The 24,845-nt window shown below is 37.6% G+C and overlaps 1 protein-coding gene and 1 pseudogene across 1 annotated transcript in view; both read left to right on the forward strand.

Annotated features, from left to right (window-relative positions):
* The window catches only part of LOC139011367 (uncharacterized), an 88,082-nt gene extending 63,237 nt beyond the window's left edge, over window positions 1-24,845 (forward strand). The window contains exons 16-20 of the mRNA XM_070416931.1: window positions 1,425-1,539; window positions 4,133-4,216; window positions 6,202-6,325; window positions 21,105-21,195; window positions 23,783-24,845. Of these exons, the coding sequence (XP_070273032.1) occupies window positions 1,425-1,539; window positions 4,133-4,216; window positions 6,202-6,325; window positions 21,105-21,195; window positions 23,783-23,860 (492 nt within the window). The 3' untranslated portion in view covers window positions 23,861-24,845. The remainder of the gene's footprint in view (window positions 1-1,424; window positions 1,540-4,132; window positions 4,217-6,201; window positions 6,326-21,104; window positions 21,196-23,782) is intronic.
* Window positions 10,268-10,528, forward strand: LOC139010056 (cytochrome c oxidase subunit NDUFA4 pseudogene; annotated as a pseudogene).

The following is a 24,845-nucleotide window of genomic DNA, read 5'->3' on the forward strand; positions in this document are numbered from 1 at the left end:
TTAGCTCCTCATAGGCTACTATGAAGTCATAAACAATAGGGAAATGGATACTAAGCTAATTACCAGCTAATGAAAGTTTCCATTTGGAAGTATTTGAAAGATAGCTTATCAGAACAAATATTCAAATGTATCTGCTTCAGTACATTTCTCAACATTTGGGAGGAACATATGCTGAATAAGAACCTGTAAGTAAACACCTGCTGATAGCATTCAGTATGGCCATATCCACTTTTGCCAAATTACCATCTAAAATTATTGAAATCTGTTATTGCCAGGGATCTTGGTTTTGTCCAGAACTTGCAATGGCAAGAAACAACAAGCTACCAACCCTTTGCAAATTAAAATAACAAGTGGCACAGTTCAGTCAGTTTTGTCTTAGTAACCTTAAAAAGAAAAACTAAGCAGCAATTTTAAGCAAGCTGGACAGGATGGGAGGAGAATAAGGTTTCCCTTTGTTTAGATGGAACAGCATGGATACAAAAAAATAATTCAGGGATAAGCACAGAATACCTTTCCAGCTGATAGTTATTGCTTGCCTACTCTATACAGCGTGGTTCGGATAATCACAGCACCTGCATTAGTCATGAAGAAGATCAAAAATAATTGCAAGGGCCACCTTGGAAATAACTAAAACTCATACAGTTTAGTACATTTATTGAGAGCTTGTATGTTGCAGGCGCTGACTATACTACACATTAGGACAAAAACAAGAAAAAGACATGGTTCCACCCTTATGTGCTTATATAAATGGATGCATTCATATAAGTAAATTTAAGACATGCTATTCTAGATTCCCTGCCATAGTGTGAGTTGACTGTACATGGGTGTGTGAGCCAGGTTCACCACACCCTGATGCAAAGATGAGACTGACTAGCTATGACACAGAACGCTCCATTGTGAGGCTCTGGCACTTGAGCGGTGTGCCTCAGATGAATTCTCTGAGGACTGGGTGGGGGAGCTGGAAATGCTCTTTCAGGGAAATTGCACTGATGAGGCAGCCATTAATATACAAGAAACAAAGAGTCTTTCATTCCAGTGTCAGCCTCAGGGCTCTACTTGCTAGTGCTTCTTCACCTTAGTTTGCCCCAGACTATCAGAGTTCATTGTCACTCTCTCCTCCCCATCAGCAAGCAGAGGCAGAACTGAGATTGGAATACTTACCCAGAAGCAGAAGAGAAGTTTGTAGGTTGTGGGGTTTTTTGTTTGTTTGTTTTGCACTGAGAAGAATGAGAAAGCAATAATGCTTCATGTAGTCCCATAAAAGCAGAACTTTAAAAAAACACCTAGAATTAGTTTCAAAAACAGAACTTGAACGGTGGGAGTCAAGAACGACCAATTAATATTCCAACTAAATGAAATTATAAGTACCTTCTTATTTATACAATCTTTTTTCCCCATTTCCTGGCTTAACAATTTTTTTTCAGATTGATATCCACCTGATTAATGGAGAGCATATTGAAACCTTCCACGAAGATCTCACCTTTACACAGGACACATTGGCTTCACCGAGTTTACCCAAGATAGCTGATGACCTGAAAGGTATGTTCATACTCTCTATCGGGTATGTTCTGCCACCGTAGTTATTCTTTGCATTTTTCATTACTTTTATTCTTTCAGTGTATCTTTAGCAACTGTAAAGATGATGTGGCAAGTATGTAGGACACTTTGGCAGGAAGTCTTAGGGGAGGTGTGAGGGGAGTCTCAATAGAATATTCATCAGCTTTCTAGGTGTGCTCTTTCAGGGTCATGGTGCCAGGGCAGGGGGTTATTAGTCAATGTAGCTGGTCCTGAGGCAGCCAGGAGTCATTTGTCTGCATTTGCTGCTTTTCTGGTCCTGGAGCTGCAATACCACTGAGGCCTAGATGTTATCTCCTAGGGAGGAAAAGTCAGGGGGGGAGAAGTTACTCTGGGGATGAAGTCCTTGTTTTTCTCAGTTTTGCCCCTTGCTAGGCACCCAGGGCTTTCCACCCTGGTGACCTTTTGTACGAGGCTTTAAATTGCTCAGTTAGTTGTTGGTTTTGTGGGTTTTTTCCAGCTATCTGTCTCAATTTGCCTATTCCACTTACCAAGGAATTTTTCTAGCTTCTTCCTAACCTTCCTCAGTAACTGAAACAGGAATTGTGTTGTTAGGGGGCTGGTGTTAATCAACTAAATCTTGGTAACAGAAATTTGTGTATATTGTAGCTGTGCAGAGTGAGTGTTACCAGAAAGGGGGCCTGGCCCTGAGTGGGTCTGCCTAGGGACAGGCAGTAATGTGGGTGCCTGACTTCGTTCAGGAAAGATTTCACAACACGAGTCCAGGTGATTTTTAGAGACATTTATGAGAGCTGGGGACAGTGAAACAAGGAAGGGCCTAGGACAGAAGAAGCAACAGGAGAGAGACTAGGTGGGGAAATGAGCCTAGATGGGGATGCTTGGGCTCACTAAGTCGAGAAAAGGGGGCCTTGAAGACAGGTTCAGGGGGTTAGCTCAGGATGAACTACCACTGCCCACTGCCCTGGTTGCAAGTCTCGTGAGGTCCTTCGGAGTTTAGGAGATGCACGCCTGTGGGGGAAGAACAGGTGCGGAGGGTGGGGGGGTGCGGGGAGGAAAGAAAAGGATCCTCTTGAGAATTTTTAAAGGCTGGGAGTCTAGGAGGTCTTAGGGGAAGATCTCAATAGGATATTTTTCAACTTTATGCTAATGTACCAAAATGAGATTTATTCCCTTGGGTGTGGATGACAAGTGGCACTAATTGGATTTCTACTATTTATCTCCCTGAGTCAGGTGATTTAAGCTATATGTCCTCTGTTGGGGAGAAGTGCATACCATTTACTCTTAAGTGTACTTGGACACAGAAGATAGGATTTTGCAATTTACAAGATGGCTGTAAACTGCTTGGCCCTTTATCTGTCTCAGTTTCCCTATTCTGCTTGTCTTGGCTTACTAGCCTGTGCCATTAAGACTGCCTATATATTCAAAGGGTTTATACTATAATTGTCCATGTGCTTCTTGGCCTAATTTTAATTACCTTATGCTTATGAAATGAGCATTGAAGATATTTTACAATTGAGAATTTATTCCCACTTGTTTGAAATGGTTTTCTTGCCCTAGCTGGTTTGGCTCAGTGGATAGAGCATCAGCCTACATACTGAAGGATCACTGGTGCAATTCCAGTCAAGGGCACATGCCTGGGTTTCAGGCTTGATCCCCAGTAGGGGGCATGCAGGAGGCAGCCAATCAATGATTCTCTCTCAACATTGATGTTTCTGTCTCTCCCTCTCCCTTCCTCTCTGAAATCAATAAAAATATATTTTTTTAAAAAAGAAAGAAAAGCTGAAACTGGTTTGGCTCAGTGGATAGAGCATCGGCCTTTGGACTGAAAGGTCCCACGTTCGATTCCGGTCAAGGGCATGTACCTGGGTTGCGGGCACATCCCCAGTAGGAGGTGTGCAGGAGGCAGCTGATCGATGTTTCTCTCTCATCGATGTTTCTAACTCTCTATCTCTCTCCCTTCCTCTCTGTAATAATTCAATAAAATATATTTTTAAAAAAAATTAAAAAAAAAAAGAAAGAAAGAAATGGTTTTCTTACTAGTACATTTTTTAGGAGCTCTTACTGGTTTTTCATATTCTTTACCTTGATCTTGGTGAACTGGTAATTATTTCATGATTCCCAGCATTAAATTAAATGCTGTTCAATCTTAGTGAGTATATATAGTTTTAGTCTCTTATGAAGATGAGATATAGAGTCTTAAAGAGTTATTATTCCCACACAATCATCATAAAGATAAAAAATCTGAAATTTTCTGCTTCCCATTTTTTAAACAAAACTGTAGATCTTTAACTTTCTAGCAATTATGCAGTTATACCCATTTACAGTGGTATGGATATCTCAATTAACATTGTCACCTACTCATTTTATTTTTGGTTTTATATAAAAATTGTATTTTTTAAGCAGAACATATATCTTTGCTTCATAAAAGTTTAGTGTTCTTAGAACTCTGAAGAAACATATCCAACCTAGCGTGCTGAGCCTTCCCAAAGGGGATGATCTGATTGTGAGCAATTAAGCTGCTGTATGTAACTCTCCTGTTAAAACAACCACATTCCATATGACCATCTTCAATTTCCTTTTCTACCTCCGTTGGTAGATCTTCCAAGTGGCTCACTGACATATCGCTTAGAAGATCTGGCCTACACAAGAAGCGGGGACAAAGGCAACTCTGCAAATATAGGTACGTTTTTGTTTATTAAAGCCATTTTTCACATCTCTAGAATTGGTTTTAGTCACTTAACAAGTGTTCATTTGGATTCAAACCATGGAAGTTTTTGTTTACTGAATTGGTGAAGGTATATTGAGTTGTCCAATGCCATCTAGTTATTTTCTTACTGATATAACAAACAAAAATGTGTGCTTCAGATGAACTGTGCCTTTCAATAATACATTTTCACAAAGAGATAAATAATATATTTTCACAAAGTGATAAATAATTTAAACAAACTTGGGGCCAGATTGACCCCTATATAATAGTATGATAAGGCACTTATTGTATGAATTGGCCTATTGACAAGAGCTCCCTTTTAATCTTCTTTTCCCTTCTCGAAATAGTACAATCCCTTATTATCACACTTCTATTTTTCCTGATTCATATATATTTCCTTTCTTTATATATTTTTAAAGAATACCTTTCTACCTCTTAAAAATCCTTTCTCCTTTTTCTCTCCAGATCCTTTTCTTTTCTCCTTAGAATAACTTCCCTGGTTCTTTTTCCTTTTTAACCTCTTGGAATGCCATTTACTCATCCCTTTACTGAAATCCCAATACCCAGATTGTCACTTAATTAATGTCTTTAAGTGGACTGTAAATGCCTTTGTCTTTTAGTAAAAATAATATATCTAAAACCAGAGTAGACCTAAATCTCCATTGTCTAGTGAGTTTGCAAACTGAAAAGAAAACAGGTGAACAAATACAGGTGCCTATATCTGAAATCTTATAAACAATGACTCCGTTGACACTTTGTCTATTCCTGGAAGGCTATCAGGATTATGGCCACAGGCAGTTGGTATACTTCATCTTCACCATTACCTGCTGTATTTATTTGAGCTGTTTGAGCTGAGATAACTAAAAGAAATGGATTAGCCGGCCTTTTATTTCTGAACAATTCCTAGAACAATGATTTTCAAACTTTTTCATCGCATGGCACACATAAACTAATTACTAAAATTCTGCAGCACACCAGAAAACATGTTTTTTGCCAACCTGACAAAAAAAAAATAGGTATAATTTTGATTGATTTACAACAACAACAAAAATAGAAATAATAGTTACCTACCTGTTTTGCTCCAAAATGACTTTTTAAAAGTCAGGTGCCTTTACTTGCATATAAGGATTTCTGGTATCAAGTATTAGCCAAGCAGATGCATTCTTATTTTGTGATGAATCAGTAAGTTGCAACTCCATTATATGACCTATATATTTATGGTTCAAGACAGGACATTCACATCAGAGGGCTATTGTTATGTTGGGTATTGTAATTTTTTTTACTTGACAATTTAAGGGAAAAGAGGTCAGTGCCCCTGACTAAATAGTCAGGTATTGCATGTTTTAAAAATTTTGCACCAAGAAAAAAAAAAATTTGCACCACATCAGTGTGCCATGGCACACCGGTTGAATAGAGCAGTGAGCATGATTGTCAAGGTCATTGGCCTCTGAAACTTATAGTCTTTTGAAGTTAATATTCCCATATTTTTGTTTGATTTTGCATCATCTTCCATCCTCTCTTCTCAAATTGCAACTATTTGGCTTATGCTTAGTTTTAAAAATTGAAAGAATGAAAGTAAATTCTTAGAATTTCATGATGCCCTTTGAAATAATTAGAGTTGCCAGACAAAATAAGGAATGCCTTATTAAATTTGAATTTCAATTAAATAATGAATATTTTTTAGTGTAAGTATGTCCCATGCAATGTTTAGATATGTCCTAAATTAGACATCTAAATCTGGCAACCCTAAATTAGAGAAACCCTATATATTGCCAAAGCAAGAGGTTCACTTTGATGATAATAGTTTGTCCACTCTGTCTCTTCAAACCCCTTTTTCTCCTTCACCATCCCATACACAATATCCTCACAGAATCAGATTAAGATACTTCAAATTAGCAAGTCATTTTGATCAACCTTCAGCATATGTGCTTAGTAACGTGATGTTTTGTATACAATAGGCATCATAGCACGTCACCCTCTCTACTACCCATACTTAAAAAAATTTCTAACTGCCCAAGCCATAGAAGATTATTTCCAACATATTCTGCATAAAGAACAACCTGGAGAAAATTCGGTGATAAGGTATGTTTTAACTTAAGTGATTGAATTATATTTGGGGCTTATAATAGTTGAGCATATTGATTTTGAATTAGGAGATCAATGGCTTTTATTTTGATTCTAGAACTTTTTCTTTTGCCCATATTATGGGAGATACAAAATAACAGAAGACAGGAATGCTCTCTTTCAAAATGAATTGGTGGTCATGCTGAATTGACATCTTTGAACACTAAAGTGACAAAATTTGAAGCAGCTAGAAGTCAACATAAGACCCTTTACCATATGCTAAAATTGGATGGTCCAAACATCAAACCTAGGGGATGGGAGAGAACTGTGTGTGACATGGTCTAGGGAAAAATGTGAGAGAAATAGTATATTGGCCCTTTAGGTGTTGCCTCAGTATGAGATTCTTAATATAGTTGCATATAGTTGAATCATATGCCAGAGAAATTGATTAATAAGTAAAATGTAAATAGTCTAATTTTCTTAAAATTAAAGAGTTTTTAAAAAGAATATGCAATATATTTTAAAACTAAATTAATTAGGTATTATTTGATATGATTATATTTTTAAAGGTGATTATTTTCTGTGAAAAAAAATTATACAGTTTTTCTTTTGATCAGCTTCTATTTCATTATCTTTAAGTTCTATTTATTTTCTGATAGCTGACTTTTAGAAATTCAGTTATCTTAACAGTTTAATCTAAGACCAGAAGACTGACATAATTAGATGAATTTATTTACTATCCAAAATGAACAATCAGAACATTCAGAGTTAAAGGTGCTATAATATATATTTACAATTTAGATTTTGGTGTTTTTTTAAGAAAATTTTTTTTATATTATCTCTTACAGTGTTTTGATACCTAACTCCAAACCTTCACTTCATTCATAGATGCTACTACTTCTATATAAATAATCTTTTCTGTAGTCTTTGATTTTGGAATATGGTCTTAAGAACCTGCTTAAAACACATTGCAAGTGTTTTCTCTGTTTTGTTCATTGGCGTTTTATGCCTGACTAAACGCAACAGTGAGGTTTGACATCATTTTTGACACTCCTTCACCCTAAAGTAAAGCCACTGGCACTTTCCACGCTGAAGGTGGATCTTTTGACATGTCTTGACTTACATTAGATGTTTGGAAATGTCAGGTCAATAGCTGTGGGAATGGAAAGTGCTGCTACACTTTGATAAAGGAGATTAGAAGGCAGGGCATTGCAGTTAGAAGGTTTATGCAAGAATTTGAGGAAGAACAGCAGGGACCAATGCAAAGCAGATCACTATCAGTGTTTTGAGTGGGAGGAGTATTTGAAATAGGCTGAGGTTGCAACTGAAGAATCACTGGAGCAAGGTGTAGTGGAGGGCTATGATCCAGTAGACTTGGGTCAAAATAGGGTGAAGCTATTGGCAGGTTGCAGCCCACTGGCTTAGTCATAGTGAGCTCATGATCAGATGAGTTAGCAAAGCATATTGAGGATTTCTTAAGGAACACGAGACAGCCAGATAAGCAGAAGCTGAGGTCTGGCTCTGAGAAAATATCAGTTTCTATAAGTTTATTTTAATAAGAGGCTATATTTAACTTAGACTTTTTCTTCTTTTTTTTTCAATCCTCACTCAAGGATATGTTTTTATTGATTTGAGAGAGAGAGGAAAAAACATTGATCGGTTGCCTCTCATACACGTCCCGACTGGGGATTGAACCCACAACGTAGGTATGTGCCCTGACCAGGAATCAAACCTACAACCTTTTGGTTTATGGGATGGTGCTCTAACTAAGAGAATCACCTAGCCAAGGGCTTTTCTCTGTTTGAGCAGATAAACAAGTCTTCATAGATGGCTCTGTCATTATGTTAGTATTTCTAAGACTGTGTCTGTTGGGCACATCATCAGCTGTATTTTCAAACTACCCAAACCTTGTTTGTGCGGGGTAAGTCTGCCTGGAATTCTCAGCGGGGGGCCTCTTTGCAGCTAAGTTCTCTGATTTACTTTAGCCTCCTTCTGGAATTTTTGCTCTGATCCCTCCCTGGGCAAAGGGCCAAGCTTATAAAACCAGGCTTTAGATCAGGGTTTAGACATACATAGCCTATAAAAATGCCTTAGTTAGCAATAAATAATCTCCTGTGCAACTGTATTTGGCTCTACTATGCTATGTGTGTTTAGCAATTGCTCTTACTGGGAACATATCTATTGAAGTAGGTTGGGGATGATATACATTTCTCAATCAATGGGGGAAAACCTAAGAATATTTCTTTTACTGTCTCCTTATTACATTTTTTAAAACTATTGAACTCTGATCTTAGGTCCCTGAGTGTTCCTGGGGAAGGCGATATATTAGTGTGATGCGATTATGCTATAATGTTAACCCGTCTAATGCCAGCTAAGTGATTCCTAACCCCTGGGCATTAGGAAATGAGTGGGGTTTTCCAGTTATCACAGTGACGGGGAGCAGTGTGGGCACTGGGTGGACAGGAGCCAGTGCTGCAGACTTCCTACAATGCATATGACAGTCCTGCAAAACCAAGAATTACCCTGCACAAATGCCCATAGCACTGCCATGATTGGCTCCCAGCTGCACTCCCACTGGTAACTGCCCTAACACTTTGTCTGCTCTTCTCAAACCATTCAATTCCTGCCATAATTCCATATTTTTTTTTCTCAGACTCTTCATATCATTCAAGGAAAACTTACTCAAATTTGCTCCCTCTTCCCCTTACAATTCTGTATCTGTACCTACCCTGTTCTCCTTCCTCCCCTCTCAGTGAAAGACACCTTTCATCTCCCTTCAAGTAGAACAACTCCACCCAAGGTTTTGGTTTCATCCCATCCCATCCTACCCCATCCCATCTCATCCCATCCCCAGCTCTGTCTCTTACATCTTTAAAGCCTTGCCAGTCCAGCCCTGGTCATTGTGGCTCGGTTGGTTGGCCATTGTCCTGTGCACCAAAAGGTTGCCCTTTCAATTCCCAGTCAGGGCACATGCCCAGGTTACAGGCTCAATCCCTGGCAGGGGGCATGCAGGAGGCAGGCGATCAATGTTTCACTCTCACATAAATGTTTCTCTCTCCTTCTCCCTCTCTCTCCAAAAATCAATTTAAAAATCTTTAAAAATATAATAATGCAACCTGCCCTTTTTCCCATCTGTCTTTTCACAGCCAAACACTCCTCTGTATCCTAACAAATCCTAGCAAAATGATCATTCCCCTGGGAACCCTCCTTAATCTCTACTTTTTACTCTTTAATTGCCTTCTGCTTTGCTTTGGAATGTATGTCTCTAAATCTTGTATTAAGGTTGTATTGACTTTCTGGCACCATCGGCTCCTTGCAGCATAGGAAGTACGTTTTGTTCTTCCTCTATCCCATCCTTACATTCTTTCCTTCTGGGCATCAAGTATAGATGGTAAGCCATGATAGATGCTCAATAATTATTTGTGACCCTTGGATCACTTTTTCATAGATTTTTGTATTAATTTATAAGCTGGTATTTAGTAGTGAAAATATCCTTTTCAATAAAAAATATCTCTAGTGAAGGAAATCATTAAATGTAACTAATTTTTTTACAGAGATTTTTTGGGGGGGGGCATTGACAATACTTTGAATTATTAAATTGTATTATTTGGGATCCATTTTCTTTAGTTGGTAGTAGAATAAATTTTTGAGGATGGAAAGTAAAGCTTTTGCAGGAAAGATTAGAGAATTTTATTTAAGTGTGAGAATGCTAAGAATCATGTTAGGATGTATTGGTTCCTAAAGGTTTACTTTTTCAGTTACATTTTTATGTAGGTGGAAAGATTCACCTAGCTGTTTTTTGCACACATTGTGAATGTCATTTGTGAATAGTTATGCAATAAATAAAAATACTTTAGGAAAAGGTGACTTTGGGTGTCTACTCATCCTCAGTGCACCGGCTACCTGCCCCCTGGCCGTGCAGGTCTGTTTTTCTCTGCTCCCAGGTCCTCTGCCACAACCATGCTCCGCCAGGTCCTCAGTCAGGCCAACAAGCATCCAAGCTTGGTCCCCCTCTTGATATTCATTGGAGCCCGAGGTACTGTCTTGTGCCTGGCATTGTTCAATCCTGATGTCTGTTGGGACAGAGAGAATAACCCAGAACCCTGGAACAAACTGGGTCCCCATGATCAACACAAGTTCCACTCAGTGAATGTAGATTACAGCAAACTGAAGAAGGAAGATCCACTTCTAAACGAAAGGTTTCACTATAAAGCTGCTTAGAATGAAGGTCTTCCAGAAGCCATCCACACAATTTTCCACTCAACCAGGAAATATTTCCCCTCCAAATGCGTGAAGTCATGTTAGTGTATTCAGTTAGTGTATTTTTTTAAAATATATTTTTATTGATTTTAGAGAGGAAGGGAGAGGGAGAGAGAGATAGAAACATCAGTGATGATGCATGCCCCCCACTGGCAATAGAGCCCACAATCTAGGCATATGGGCCGACCTGGAATTAAACTGTGACCTCTTGGTTCATAGGTTGATGCTCAACCACTGAGCCATGCCAGCCAGGCCTTGAGTTAGTGTACTGATACTGATGAATAAATATCTGAAACTTGAAAAAAATATTTTAGGATAATTGACATTTTTAATGTTTCTAAATTTTTTTTTATAGTTTTCTGACTTAAAAAAACCTCTGTCCCCAAGGAAGTTAATTTGCATCATAACTGAGGTATTTTGTCAGAAAAAAACAAGCCTTATATACAGGGTGGGATAAAAGTAGGTGAGTCCTGGCTGGTTTGGCTCAGTGGATAGAGTGTCAGTCTGCAGACTGAAAGGTCCCAGATTCGATTCCGGTCAAGGGCATGTACCTTGGTTGTGGGCACATCCCCAGTAGGAGGTGTGCAGGAGGCAGCTGATTGATGTTTCTCTCTCATCGATGTTTCTGGCTCTCTATCCCTCTCCCTTCCTCTCTGTAAAAAATCAATAAAATATATTTTTAAAAAAATTTAAAAAGTAGGTGAACATGAGAAACAGTTTATTCTTGTATTATTATTTATTAACTAGAGGCCCGGTGCACAAAAATTTGTGCACTCCAGTGGGTCCCTCAGCCCGACCTGTGCCCTCTCGCAGTCTGGGACCCTTCAGGGGATGTACACCTGCTGGCTTAGGCATACAAGTTAGGAAGCTCAGCTTTATGTACATTTTCTAAAGCCTTGTTACTATACCCTATGGAATGAATTATATTTCTGTGATAAACAAACCTTTTTTTCATATTTAAACTCTCTCTCTTACCAACATCTTCAATATAACAAAGGCTCTGAAGATATCAACTCACTTGTAATCTCTCCAGTGAAAGCCATTCTGTTCTCTTTTCTCTCCTTCCTTCCTTAGATTGAACAAATGATTATTTGTTACTAAGTGGCAAGTTCTTGGGATATAACAAAGGAGAAACTCTAATGGAGAGATAGAAAAGTAAACAGCCATAATGTTTAATGTGGTTACAATAGAATGTTTGGGAAAGGGACAAGGTAAGACTATTCAAGTAATCTAGGTCATAGAATATGGTGGCCTAGGCTGAGATAGCAGCAAAGATGAAAAGAAGTAAACAGATATGATGACTTTTTATGATACTGGATAAAGAGGACTTAGATGTGAGGCATGAAGAAGAGGGAGAAGTCCAAATTACTCTTGGACTTTTGGGTTGAGCAACTATTTGCATGGTGTTCTCATTCACTGAAGAACAGTTAGAAAGAAGGCAGTTTTGAGGCAAAGATGAGTTGTACCTGTGGCATTCAAAAGGAGACCTTTAGTAGGCATTTGGATATGTAGGGAGCTCTGGAGAGAGCTACCTACCGGAAAGATACAGCTGGGAGTCATCAGTACAGACACAGTAATTAAAGTTATTGGATAAGATCAGTCAGGACCCAGGATAGAACCTTAAGAAACATCAATATTTAAGAAAAAGCAGAGGAAGAGAGGATAACGAGGAGACTAAGAAGGTGCAGTCAGAGTTAGTTACCTGAAGGCCAAGGACAGGAAGTTCAAGAAAGGTCAGCCTTGTTAAAATCCTGCAGATAAAGGAAGTAATATAAAGACAGAATTATTCTTTAGGTTTAGCCATAAGGAGTCTATTTGTAATCTTATAAGGAAGTTTCAGTGGAATGGTGGGGATGAAGGCCAAATGACACTAGATTTTAAAATGAGTAAGAGATGTGGAACGGTTATGATTAAAGATTATGAATGGAGAAAATAGTCATTGTAGAGAAGGAGAAAAAGCTGATGGGGGTTGGGGGGCTGTGGCGGGGGGGAGGGGGGGCACCTGCAGCACTCAGTGCCAGCACAGCACCCAGTATGATTGTGGTGGTGATGGTGCATGGATCCCTAGTATCCATTCCGTTCCTAGTTTGTCTTCTCATACCAGGGAGGTTGGAAAGCCAAAAAAATTAAACTCGGTCTTTCCTGCATCTAGGTTTCTAGATATGACTAAGATTTTGTCAGTCAGATGCTTCCAAAGAGGTTTGGAAGTTAGAAGTGTGGTAAAGTGTGCATGCTAGTTGAGGCTCTGGAGTTGTGGGGTGTGTGTGTGTTTCATCAGTCATAGAAGAGATCTCAATATTCAGCAGCTATGTAGGTGTGAGAAACAAGGAGCATGGCATCTGCTTTTTCATTAAAGATTGAGCAGGTGCATTGGGGCTCTAGAGCTAACAGATACAGTGTTAGTTTCTTAGTTGCTGAATTTTAACTAAAGTGATGTATTCTTAGAGCCAACAGCCCAGGAGGTAGTTGTTAATCTTTGAATTACAGCTAAAGGAGTAAGATCCTGTAACCACCTATTCTGGTGGGAGCCCCTGAAATCCTTGCCTTCTTGACTATACTAGTAGTAGTAGTATCAGTGCCACCTACTGGTAGGTCAATTGCAGCGATTTTCAACCTTTTTCATCTCATGGCACACATAAACTAATTACTAAAATTCTGTGGCATTTGACAATCTAAGGGAGTAGAGGTCAGTGCCCCTGACAAAATAGTCAGGTATTGCATGTTTTAAATTCCTGTGGCACACTGGTTGAAAATTGCTAGTATGGTCTGTTCTGGAAGTCATTCTAGAAGGCTCATCTAGATTCCCACCCTTTTGGTTCTTACAATTTTTATATTACATCTAATTCTCTCAACTATAGAGCTTTCTGCTTAAAATAAGTAGGTTTCTATTACTTGCAACTTAATACTGACTGATAAGTAGGCTTATATAGTCCTTTCTCAACACTAGATTTTGTGGCCCAATAGCTTCCCAAAACTAGTTTAACAAATACCAGAGGAGTCTGATAAAAGTAGTTTCAAGGGCCCAATTTTTAGAGATTCAGGTTAAATAAGTCTTGGGTGATCCTTAAGGATCTAAATTTTAGTAAGACATGGTTTTCAAAGATTTCACAGAGGTTCCAATATCTTCAGTATCTTTTCTCTTCTGTTGTTTGAATCAATACTTTTAACCATCCTCCTCCCATTCTCACTGCTAGCCTCCCAGATACTCTCACACTCCTTGATAATTTCCACATTTGATTCATAGGTTCCCTTTCCACTACTTTACCTGCCACTGTGGTGAGATGATTCATTATGCTAATGACCTATCAAATATGCTGAACTTAGAATTTCTTTCCTTCACTTCTAACAATCCTCATAACTTTACTTCTGCTACTCACACACAGGACACAACATGCTCTCATTGTTATTCAGAAATATTTTTACATGTCCACAATTTTGACTTTAAAACCCTCTTCTCATTCTTTTACTTCTACTACCCAACTCACAGGACTGATAATACAAGGTGGGGCAAAAGTAGGTTTACAGGTGTTTGTGTAGAAAATAATGCAATAATTGATAAGTAATAATAAAAAAATAAGCCCTGTGTTTCCCATATTCATAACTGTAAACCTCTTCAGCCCCACGTTGTATGCTATCACTCTTCAGTTTGTTTCAGGGAACATTCAGTATTTGAATAAAGTACATTCTCTACAAATGTAATAGTTCCATACATATTCAGCATTACATGAAGTTTAACCTTGAGTTTATGTAGGGCCCAGTTATAGATTTATGCCACACTTGGTGTCCCCAGGAGATGGTTGTACGTTCTGCTAAAACACATAGTGTCCTAAAGCCTTGGTCACCTAAACCCATCCACTCTTTAAATATTGAAGCAGATGTGGTATATTTATTGATCTCTAAGGATGTTGATAGAATCCTACCAGTTCACCCTCACCTTCTCATTCTGCCGCCTCTGTTATTCGTAGGATGTCCTGGAATTAGAGTCCATTTGCACTAGGGACTGAAAAACTAATTACCTTGTGTCATCCAACTTTGTAGTTATTAACAACTTGCCCTAATCATTCAGACTAACTAGCATCAACAGCATGGGGTGTTGAATTTAAACATTACTTCAGAATAATTTCAAAATAGTAGGGCCATTGTCATTTTTTGGATAATCTTGAAATCCATACTTGAGAATCAAACCTTAGGAAACCTGTAGACCTGTAGAAGTGCAGTTTTTTATTTTGTTAACCAGAGAAGCATGTGGCTACCACACGTGGCTTACCTTCGGGTCAGCAATTCCACTTCCCATTCCCATTCACCTCCCTCACCACACACACACACACACACACACACACACACACACACACAGCTGACATTTTCTTGAAAACAAAGAACATGGTTTGGCATTCTTTCTAATAAATTCACCATAGTAGAGTAATTGGGCCTTAATCTTTCTTACCAGTACTAAGGAATACCCCACAAAGCATTTCTTTGAGTATCTTTGAATACTTAATGCTTAGATTGATACCTAAAGGGCTGGAATTTTCTTTGTATAACATCATTTCTAGGTGTGCTCAAACAAGTTAAATTATGAAAGGTATAATACATTTATATTTAAGATTTTTATTTTCTGGATAAGTAAAATTGGAGAAAAATGGTATTCTTTCCTTGGGGCCATCTGGTAACATCACTAAGAAAGAAGGTGTAAATATGTTTCTGGTTTCTTTGAACATTCCCACATGGTGCCAATCATTACCAGCAGTGGCCAATGAGACAGTTGAATTTCACTAATGTATTCTGAGATTTAGTCTAATCATCTGCTGTCTCTATTGGTGGATTCTATGCAGATACATTTTCTTTCTTGTGTTTTCATTTAATACTTTCCAGAATATAATCAATTGATTTGTTCTATTTTTTTCTATATAATTCACCAATAATAATTTAGCCAAAACTAACAGGAAATTCTGCTGGAAGTCTGATCTCTAATGAATACTGAAACCAAGCTCAGCACATTAAAGGAAGCAATTAAAAAGGCACCCCATTTGTTTAGGTATGCTAAGTCAGCCAAAACAGAGGATTTTTCTATTTTTTGAGCTTTTGTCAAATTTAAAGTATATTACATTTTAAGACAAGAATTTGTTAGTATCAATGCTACTCTACAAATACTTTAAAAAATATTCTTAATGTAACTTAAAGATGACTTTTTGAAATAAATGGCCTAGATATGCCAATAGTACCTATTCAATTTGAAAAATAAAAAAGGTATAAATACCATAGATATTTTCTAGTTAAATATATATATATATATATATATATATATATATATACTATATTGTGTGTGTTTGCATGTACATTCCATATAACATACCAGTCATATTATAACCATGAATTGTGAAAGATTATAGAAGTCACCTTGTGTATTGCTTTACTTTAGAAAGAATTGCTCCTGCATTACCCTTGGAACATGGTTAGCTAATACAGTTTCTTACCTCTTGCTCTTTCACTTTGCTTTTCTTCATTAAGGTATTGGTCGGGTATTCCGTATCCCCACCTGTTGCTGGTGGAAATGGGCTTCTTGAGATGTTACGAGAAAAGAATTTTCTGAGATTCACACAAGATAATGAATGATTTTCATTTGCGTGGAATTAAATGCCTGAGTTTCCAAAGTTCGATTTCCCTCCATCCTGCCAAGAAAAAAGTCCAGCATCAGGCTAGCTTAGCCTGTGTTTCCAGCTGCAGTCCATTGTGTGGGGCCCACATAGCTGTGGGCCATGCAGCTTCTAGGGCCACATGGCTATGGAGGAACAGGGGTCAGAGCAAGGAAGCAGAAACAAAGCCAGAGGATGAGAGAGAGAATTCCGCTGGGGATTATGTATTCTCAAGTTTTCACAGGCTTGCACTGAGGTCCATCCTCCTTGTTGCCTGTTAGACTGACAGGCAAGTACCTTCCTTATATCACCCCAACTTCACTGTGCATATGCCCATCTCCCCCTTTGTTGGACCCCTTTCCCTATAGATTTGCAAGGGAATAGACCAGTTATTCCCTGCGGAATATAAAGTTGCAGCTTCCTGGTGAAGCTGCCCAGATGGCCATGCTTATAATGTCTGGCCTCTACTTTCTTCCTATTATTAATAACTAGCTAATTACAGTGGTAACAATTGCAGTCATGGTCATACCTAGCCCTTGTATGGTGTTCACCATGTACCAAGCACTGGTCCACTTTTCACATACTGACTCATGGCACCCTTATAGCAATATCCTTACATTTCCCCCTTTTCATTTATTGAACTCTACTGACTTTAGATATGAACTCTCTTCTTGTATTGTCTCATGTAGTTCTCATGCCCCTCTCCTATATTAGATGCACTTCAAGGCCACTCACCTGTATCCTTTCTGTAGAAATGATCTGCCAGCAATCCCTGCAGAGTGATGTTTACTCATTAGATTATTTTCTTGTGGTTAAATAACACAAATTTCTTTAGCTTTTTATAAAATCTATTTTGTAATTCTTTCATCACTTCTATTGCTCTGTTCCATTTCTTCTACCAGTTGTCGACATCATCTTCCAGTTGTAGAAATGCAAAATGAACTTAATCTGTATAGTGTTTAAATTGAAAAGAGACTTGTCTAAGTTAAAGCTTGGTGTGCGGATTAACTTTTGGCTCCTGTATTAGCTGTGGATGTGTTGGCAGTGAGAACAACACCAGGTGTCAGACTGGTGGAGTCAGACTGGACCTTGGTGCAGCAACCTCCGTGCTTGAGTTCTGCCTGGGAAAGAATTCAAAGCCAAGACCCAAACTATAAGAGGAAGTTCATTTAGAAAATCACAGAGGTAGAAAAAGTGAGCAGTAGAAGAAATGGACTCAGGAAACAAGTTACAGAGGCAAAAGAGGGGCCCTTGGAGCTTAGGAGAAAGGAAGGTAATGGTAACACCCTGGGGGAAAGGTGAGGGGGAGGGGAAAGCCACACGTGAACTCTCTAGGTCCACCTTCCTAAGGGTTTTTAAGGGTGGAGATTTTAGGGAAGGTCCTAGGGGAGGATCTCAATAGAATATTCAGCAGCTTTCTTGGTGTATCCTTTCAGGATCATGGTCTCCACTGATTGGTCAGTGCTAGGACGGGGGATCTTTAAGTCAATGAGCTGGTCCTGGTATCAGCCATTACTTGTCTGGTTTTGCTGCTTTTCTGAGCCTATAGCTGAATGAAACACAACTGAGGCCTCTAGGTGAAAACTGAGACCTAAGTCAGATCAGAACTTCATTGTCCTGGGGGCTTAATACATAAGAGCTGTTCTCCAGCCTTCCCCCCTCTCCCCCACTACCCCCCCCCCCCCCCCACACACACACATGACTAGCAACATGCCTGGGGAGAAAAGAAAGATCCAAACCTCATGACCAGCAATATGAAAAGTCAGGGGATCTAAATTGAGTCACCAGCGATATGCTAGGGGAGGAAAGGTTACCCAGGGGGTGAGGTCCTTGTTTTCAAAGTTTTGCCTGTTACTAGGCACCAAGGACTTTCCACCCTGGTGACCTTCTATACCTGGCCGAAGGTCCTTACTCTAATCTTGTATGCCTAACTGCCTACCACAGAGATTTAGATACAGAGATAGAGACATATTTATCACCAACATGTAATGTCCTGTGCGAAGTGAACTAGGAATACAGTAAAAATTTAACATATGGACCCAGTACTCAAGTTGCTTTGAAACTCTTTAGGAATATAAAACAATACAGTAATATGACAATAAAACAAAAACCAGAAAAATAGAACATTTCGAACTGGAGTAGACCAATTCAACATCAAGCCTTGAGTAGCAATACAGAACTGAAACAGCAATTCAATGGAAAATTGTTGGGTCAGTAAGCCAGTACCCACACAAATACGTTTTCTGTCTATGCCACATAGCTACCACTTAGTGCATGCCACCTTCTTCAATCCTTTGTTATGTATGTCCTTTCTCCTGTAGTACCACTTAGGGCCCTCCAGGTAGAGATGATGTCCCAAACCTCTTTATATTACCAGCACTTAATAGAACATGTGTTCCCAATTTACTATTGATTCGTAAAAGTGAGCACACAGGACATAATCTGCTTGGCAAGAGCTTATCAGGTAATTTCCCATCAACCATATTAAAGATCCATGTAGGAAGTAGCATCTAAGCCCAAGCACAATGGCCTGCAAGTAGAAGGACCTCGTTAGCACTTATTGAGCTTTATCAATTCATTCAATAGGTATTATTTATTGAAAGTCTATCTAACCCACTCAGGGTTTTTCAGCACTTAATTTTTCACTTATATTTTCTCACAACTATGATCCTGGGAGGGAAGTACAGCACACAGTAATGAGATAATTTACCTAAAGTCACAGTAGCTGAACCAGGATTCAAACCCAGGCAGTCTGCCTCCCAAGTCTGTGCTCTTGACCACTCCATCACCTGACCTCAACAAGGGAATGCCCAGCAGCCTCCCTCTCTGCGGTCAGGGGACTCTCCCTTGCATTATTTCTTGCAGAGTTGGACAAAGACAGTTCCAAGGTGTAATGGGATGTATGGGGCATATGGTTTGGGGCTTTACCCCGATCTAGCACTGATATGCTTAAGGGATTCAACTTTAAATAATATGAATCAATCTTGGCCAACATTTCCTTTTTCTTTGAGCTCCTGAAGGACCTTATAATATTCTCTTGTCACCCACTGTCCTAGATTTTCATGGAAGATGGTATATGTGCTGCACAGCAGGGCAGAAATACTTGACCAGTAACTCAAGCAACGAATGCAAAAGTCTGGGGAGAATACTGTTCTCACTTTAAATTTATGAGCAGACTTTTCTGTTTTGAATATAGTTGCAGTAATTATAAAAGTATGATTAACAACAGTTCTCATATAATTTTCTATTTCCTCATTAAGCCCACATTACACTTGGTTATATGTACAAAGAAAAAAATGGGTCAAATTTATATTATTAACAGTCATCAACTTACAAAGGAAATAGTAACCTTGGGCAGGTTTTCTTATTTAAAATTAATCTTTGCTTGAAATAACACATGTAGAAATTGCTCTTAAACATGGCTTTAATTTGAGTAATAATGAATGTACTTAATAGTATGTAAAATTGGTCGTTGAAATTGTACAGTGGGGAAAAAAAAAACAAAGGCTAGTTGTTTCAGTTCCTTGAAGGTAAAATGTTTAAGAGGAAAAAATAATCTTTCCTGATACTAGTCCTACAATTGACACAATATATGCTGCATGAAGATGTCAAAACAAAATGAAAAATTGTCTCCTGTCAGTCCTTATTCTAGAACACATGTTGTATGTATAAACTCATATTTGTGCCTGTATAACCAATCAGGATATTTAGTCTATTTCCATATGTATTTTATTGTTTTTATACATCCTTGAACAATTTCAATTACATTCATTTGTTTCCATGTTATAATTCAAGAAATTAACAAAAACTTGTTTTAAAATAACATAACAGAAGAAAAATAGTTATTAGATGACAATGCATCTACCCTACATCCACGCAATTCAGCTAGCTTTCCCTTTTCATTTAATTTCCCCATTTCTGCCTCTACTCCCTTCACAGATACACATCTTGGTCCAAATACCCTGTTTCACACTGCCCTGGACAGTGTTGACCTTCTCTGAAGTATTTCCATGCATGTGCACATCAGCATAAGTATATATATATGTATATATATATATCAATTCCATTAGCACATACAGTTAATATACACTAAGTGGCCAGATTATTATGACCACCCCATCAGTACAATGAAGTGAATTCGTTATGCAAATAATAATAATAAAAACTTGAGAGTATTTGCTTAGGAAGTTTTCAATATTCAGTATTTTTGGAAGTGTCAATGAAGCACTGATGGGGTGGTCATAATAACCTGGTCACTCAGTATATATGTGTGTGTGTGTGTGTTTGTATGCATATTTTCCCATGCTCTAAGCACATTAAGCACCAGATAGAAGTTACAATATAAGTTTGTCTTGTGATCATTAGTAAATCTTCCCCGTGAACACTCTTATGAACTGTCTATTGAGATATTCTGACATCAGCATATACTTTGTGGTATATGGCTAAGTCCATGATCAAAGACTAATACTGCTTGAAGGCAAAAAAAAAAACCCTAAAAAACATACTTCCTAATACCAGCCTCATGATTAACACAATACATGCTATGTGTGGACTTCTTCCTTTCCACCACCAGTTTTGTGTCCTGGCAAACAGTTTTGAATTCTAAGGCTGGTAGCAGTGTGCTAGCACTAGTGCTGAACCTGAAGCAAGGAAACTGGAAGGATGTTTCTGTGGGTTAAAATGCAAGTTGTACTATGGCATAAGGCATTTTCACACTAATTGTCAGTGACAGTGGGAAAAAGTCAGTTTAGGTTTGGTGGAAGCCCATTACTCATGTGAAAGGTATCAGTGCCATTGCCGAAACATGGGAGGACTAGCCAGTAACTAACTGTAAGGATGGTGGCTGGAAGAAACTATGACTAAATCTACTGTTAGAATTCATCTTTCTTTTCTTAATTCCATAGATATGATTTGCCAGGAATATATGCGTTAAACTTCGTTTTAAAAAATTCCCTCGGTGGTGGAGGCACTGCCTCCCTGAGAAGTGACCCACAGGTAAGCATCTAAACATTGAACATTTTCTTTGTGTCTGTTTCCTATGTTGCGTTGACATAGCCTGTATCAACAGCATCCTATGAACCATAACACATACACTAATACTACAGAGCTCTCGGTTCAGAAGGGGAAAGAAAAGAATTGTAAAATCTTTTTGGATAACTTCTTAGTAAAACATCATTATCTTCATTTTAATGAGTATGACTTTAGAGGATCTGAAGGTCATATAGCAGAGAGAACACTTAGTATCTCGACATTCAAGAAAATAGTTTATGACCTGATTTCAAAGCTAAAGATTATTTGGCATTCTATAGTTTAAGGAGAGCCATTATTTGAAGTAAAGAAAGTTATCTTTCTATCATGGTCCAGAAACAGCTGAAGCCAAATACTACTATGGAATTGGGTTGAAATTTATCTGAGTCATCTTAGGAAGGAAATCAAATTAGTAACTTAACTCAGTCCACTGTATCCCTTAGCCTTCTATATTGCCTGTTATTTAATCCATCCTTTGAATCATCTGAAACTCATGAAGTCATCCTAAGCTATACAGTAGCCATTGGATAAGGGGAGGATTGCAAAGTTAATAAAAATATCTCACATCTTCAGCTATGTGTCTTATCTAAGCCAATAGCCTGTAGGCATCATTGGTTAAATGAAATCACTAGCAGGAAAGAGATACTTCAGTTCCTTTATATGTTCAATTTACTGTGGTTTTTCTGTTTATTTTGCTGTGATTCTTATTATCACCTTAAATTTTTTCTATCATATTCTTATAACTACTACATTCCTATATAAACATTGAGGGTTTCTGATTCGGGAACTGTATATCCTTTGTACACATTAACCTTTTTTCATTTTGTTCTTCACATAGAATTCATTAGCTAGTTATACACTTTACTTGTTATACAAGTAACTGTATTCCTTCAGTATGTGTTTTTAAAATTTATTGTCATTATCTATCTATATAAAAGGCTAATATGCTAAGTGTTCAACCGTCCAGGTAATGACGTCAAGTAGCAACACCTGTCTTCCTCTCCCTAGAGACAACTAGCTTCAGGTGGAAACACTTTACACTGTAATCAAATGTCTATGAAGCATTTTCCTGTGCCTCATCTCATTTGATCCTCACAGAAGTCCTGGAGTAGGTAGATAGGAGACTAGGAGGAATCCTATTTTCTTTTCATTAGCCAGAAAACAGATTTAGAAAGCTTAGAAACTTGACCCGACTGAAAAGAAGTAAAGAAATGGTGGACCTTGAGAATGACTTCAGGTTTTCTCACTGTGGAGAATATAGTCAAACACTGCTATATTTTACCCTTTATTCTCCCTGCATAATAATACAGTTATAATAATAATGTGCTTTGTGTTGTTATTTACTGCTGTGTTGCTGACAATTATCTGAAAGAGAAGCTGGGGTGCTTCACTGGACTGGAAAAAGTTTAGCTACATCAGAAAACAGGTCTAATTAAGCAAGTTTGTTCTATATCTATAAAAGGCTAAGTTGACTCACGCATGCACTATACATATAAAGCTCTCGCTGGCGCCAATTGCATGCATGTTTTTCGATCTGTCATTGTCCATCATGAATTTGGTTATTTTTGTTGACATTCTGAAGCTGAAAGAAAGTGGCGGCGTTGCACAGAAGTAACAGTGGCGATTAAATATGATCATAATAGTGATCTGGGTAGATATAATTATCCCCATGTAACCAAAGTTGCCGTCATATTCAGAAGCAAAGATGGGGGACCTCCTTTTGAAAGGGACTTGCTCATTCATTGTAAACCAGATCCCAATAATCCGAATGCCACTAAAATGAAACAAATCAGTATGCTGTTTCCTACATTAGATGCAATGATGTATTCTATTATTTTCCCACATGGTGAAAAAGGCTGGGGAATGGATATTGCATTAAGACTCAGAGATGACAGTGTAATTGACAATAATGCTAGATTGAATGGATGATGCCAAAAAGGAAAATTTTCCCATTGAATTTCTTAAAAGTACTACTCCTTCAGGAATGCTGTGTCATAAATTAGAATTGAAAGTAGATGCAATCATTATGCTACCCAGAAATCTTAATAGTAAATGAAGTCTTTATAATAGTATTAGATTTATTATAAAAAAATTGTGACCTAACATAATCGAAGCTGAAGTATTAACAGGATCTGCAGAGGAGAGGTTGTTCTGATTCCAAGAATTGATTTGTCCCTGTCTGACACTGGCCTCAGTGTTAGAATAAGTTTAATCAATGTATCAGTCATTGTTTTTATCAGTGTTGTTTTTATATCATGTCTTTGTTGTTATTGTTTATTAATCAATTTATATATTATTTTCATATACATTTCACTAGTTTTCTTTCATCTCTGACACTTCTATTATAAAGGGCAAATAGCGATATTAAAATATTTCTTCTAATTTCCTTTCAATGTGCATGAATTTGTGCACCAGGCCACTAGTTTTAAATAAAATCTTATTTACCCAAATTATTTATATAGAAATCACTTTTTAAAATGTGTGATATTAACATTAATAACAATAATAGAATTCTTTTCACGCTCAGTACTTTTCTGTTTGATTTGTTCAACAGGGCAAAGCACTTGGACAGATGGTACTGGACATCCAGATAAAAGATGTTCCTGATTTAAAGTCATTAGTAGGTGGCTGAAAGAGTGTCTGCTTTGGGAAACCTATTCTTAGTACAAATGCAAAATTGAATAGGAGATAAAAGAATATAGAAAATATGCATTGAAGCACACACCAGCTAGGTAAATTGAATGCCAGCATTAAAAATGTGGTGACTACAAGGAAAAAGAGAATAGGTGATTTTTTAAAAATATAGAACAGATATATCCTTTAGGCATTTGATGATGTTCTTTTTTCTGTCAAGCATCTACTTTAAAAACTTGGTAAATTGTGATTTAATGATATATTCACTTTTAGATTATCTCTGGTCCCCAGTGCCAAGCTGGGATAATCTTATGTGTTTGAAGAGCATCTTTCTCTCCTTTTAAATGTTTTAAAAAATCTTATTACCTATTCTAAAAAATTTTTATACATAACCATACAAATTTAGTTCAGGTTCAAGGAAGCAGTCTATTAATTAGTTAGAAAATTTTAACACATTTGCAGTATTCTCACACTGAATTAGGAAAAATAGAAAATATCTGCATATTTTATCCTCAGTAGGAAAAAGTTTGAAAAATTAATGGCACAATGTCCTAATACTTTGAACTCAAATTAAATTCAAAGTTTGCTATGCAACTAATTTTCAAATGTTAGTCCAGGTGACTTTTAACCACTTTTAATTAACTATCATTATTTTATGTTCCATGGTAAATAGTATGGTGATGATTTTGCAGTGAGTTGATATAATAAAAATTGTGATTATAGTTTTTAATGAATTACTCTGATGAGCCTGATTTTCCCTAGATACCCTTATCAGCACCCCACCCCACCCCTAATTTAATACTAGAGATTGACATCAGTAAGTGAGAGCCTATTGTCACATAACAAATGAAGAAGAAAAAGATCAAGCTTCTAGGAACATGCATGTAAAATTTAATGTAAATAAATGCTCCAAATAGGAATGGAATGAAAAACTCATTTTTTGTTTAGATTTTTACATAAGCAAATGACCAATATACATGTAT

Source organism: Myotis yumanensis, unplaced genomic scaffold, assembly GCF_028538775.1.
Source record: "Myotis yumanensis isolate MYYU_CA2020_CCGP unplaced genomic scaffold, mMyoYum1.0.hap1 SCAF_5, whole genome shotgun sequence".
In the NCBI taxonomy this organism is placed as follows: Eukaryota; Metazoa; Chordata; class Mammalia; order Chiroptera; family Vespertilionidae; genus Myotis; species Myotis yumanensis.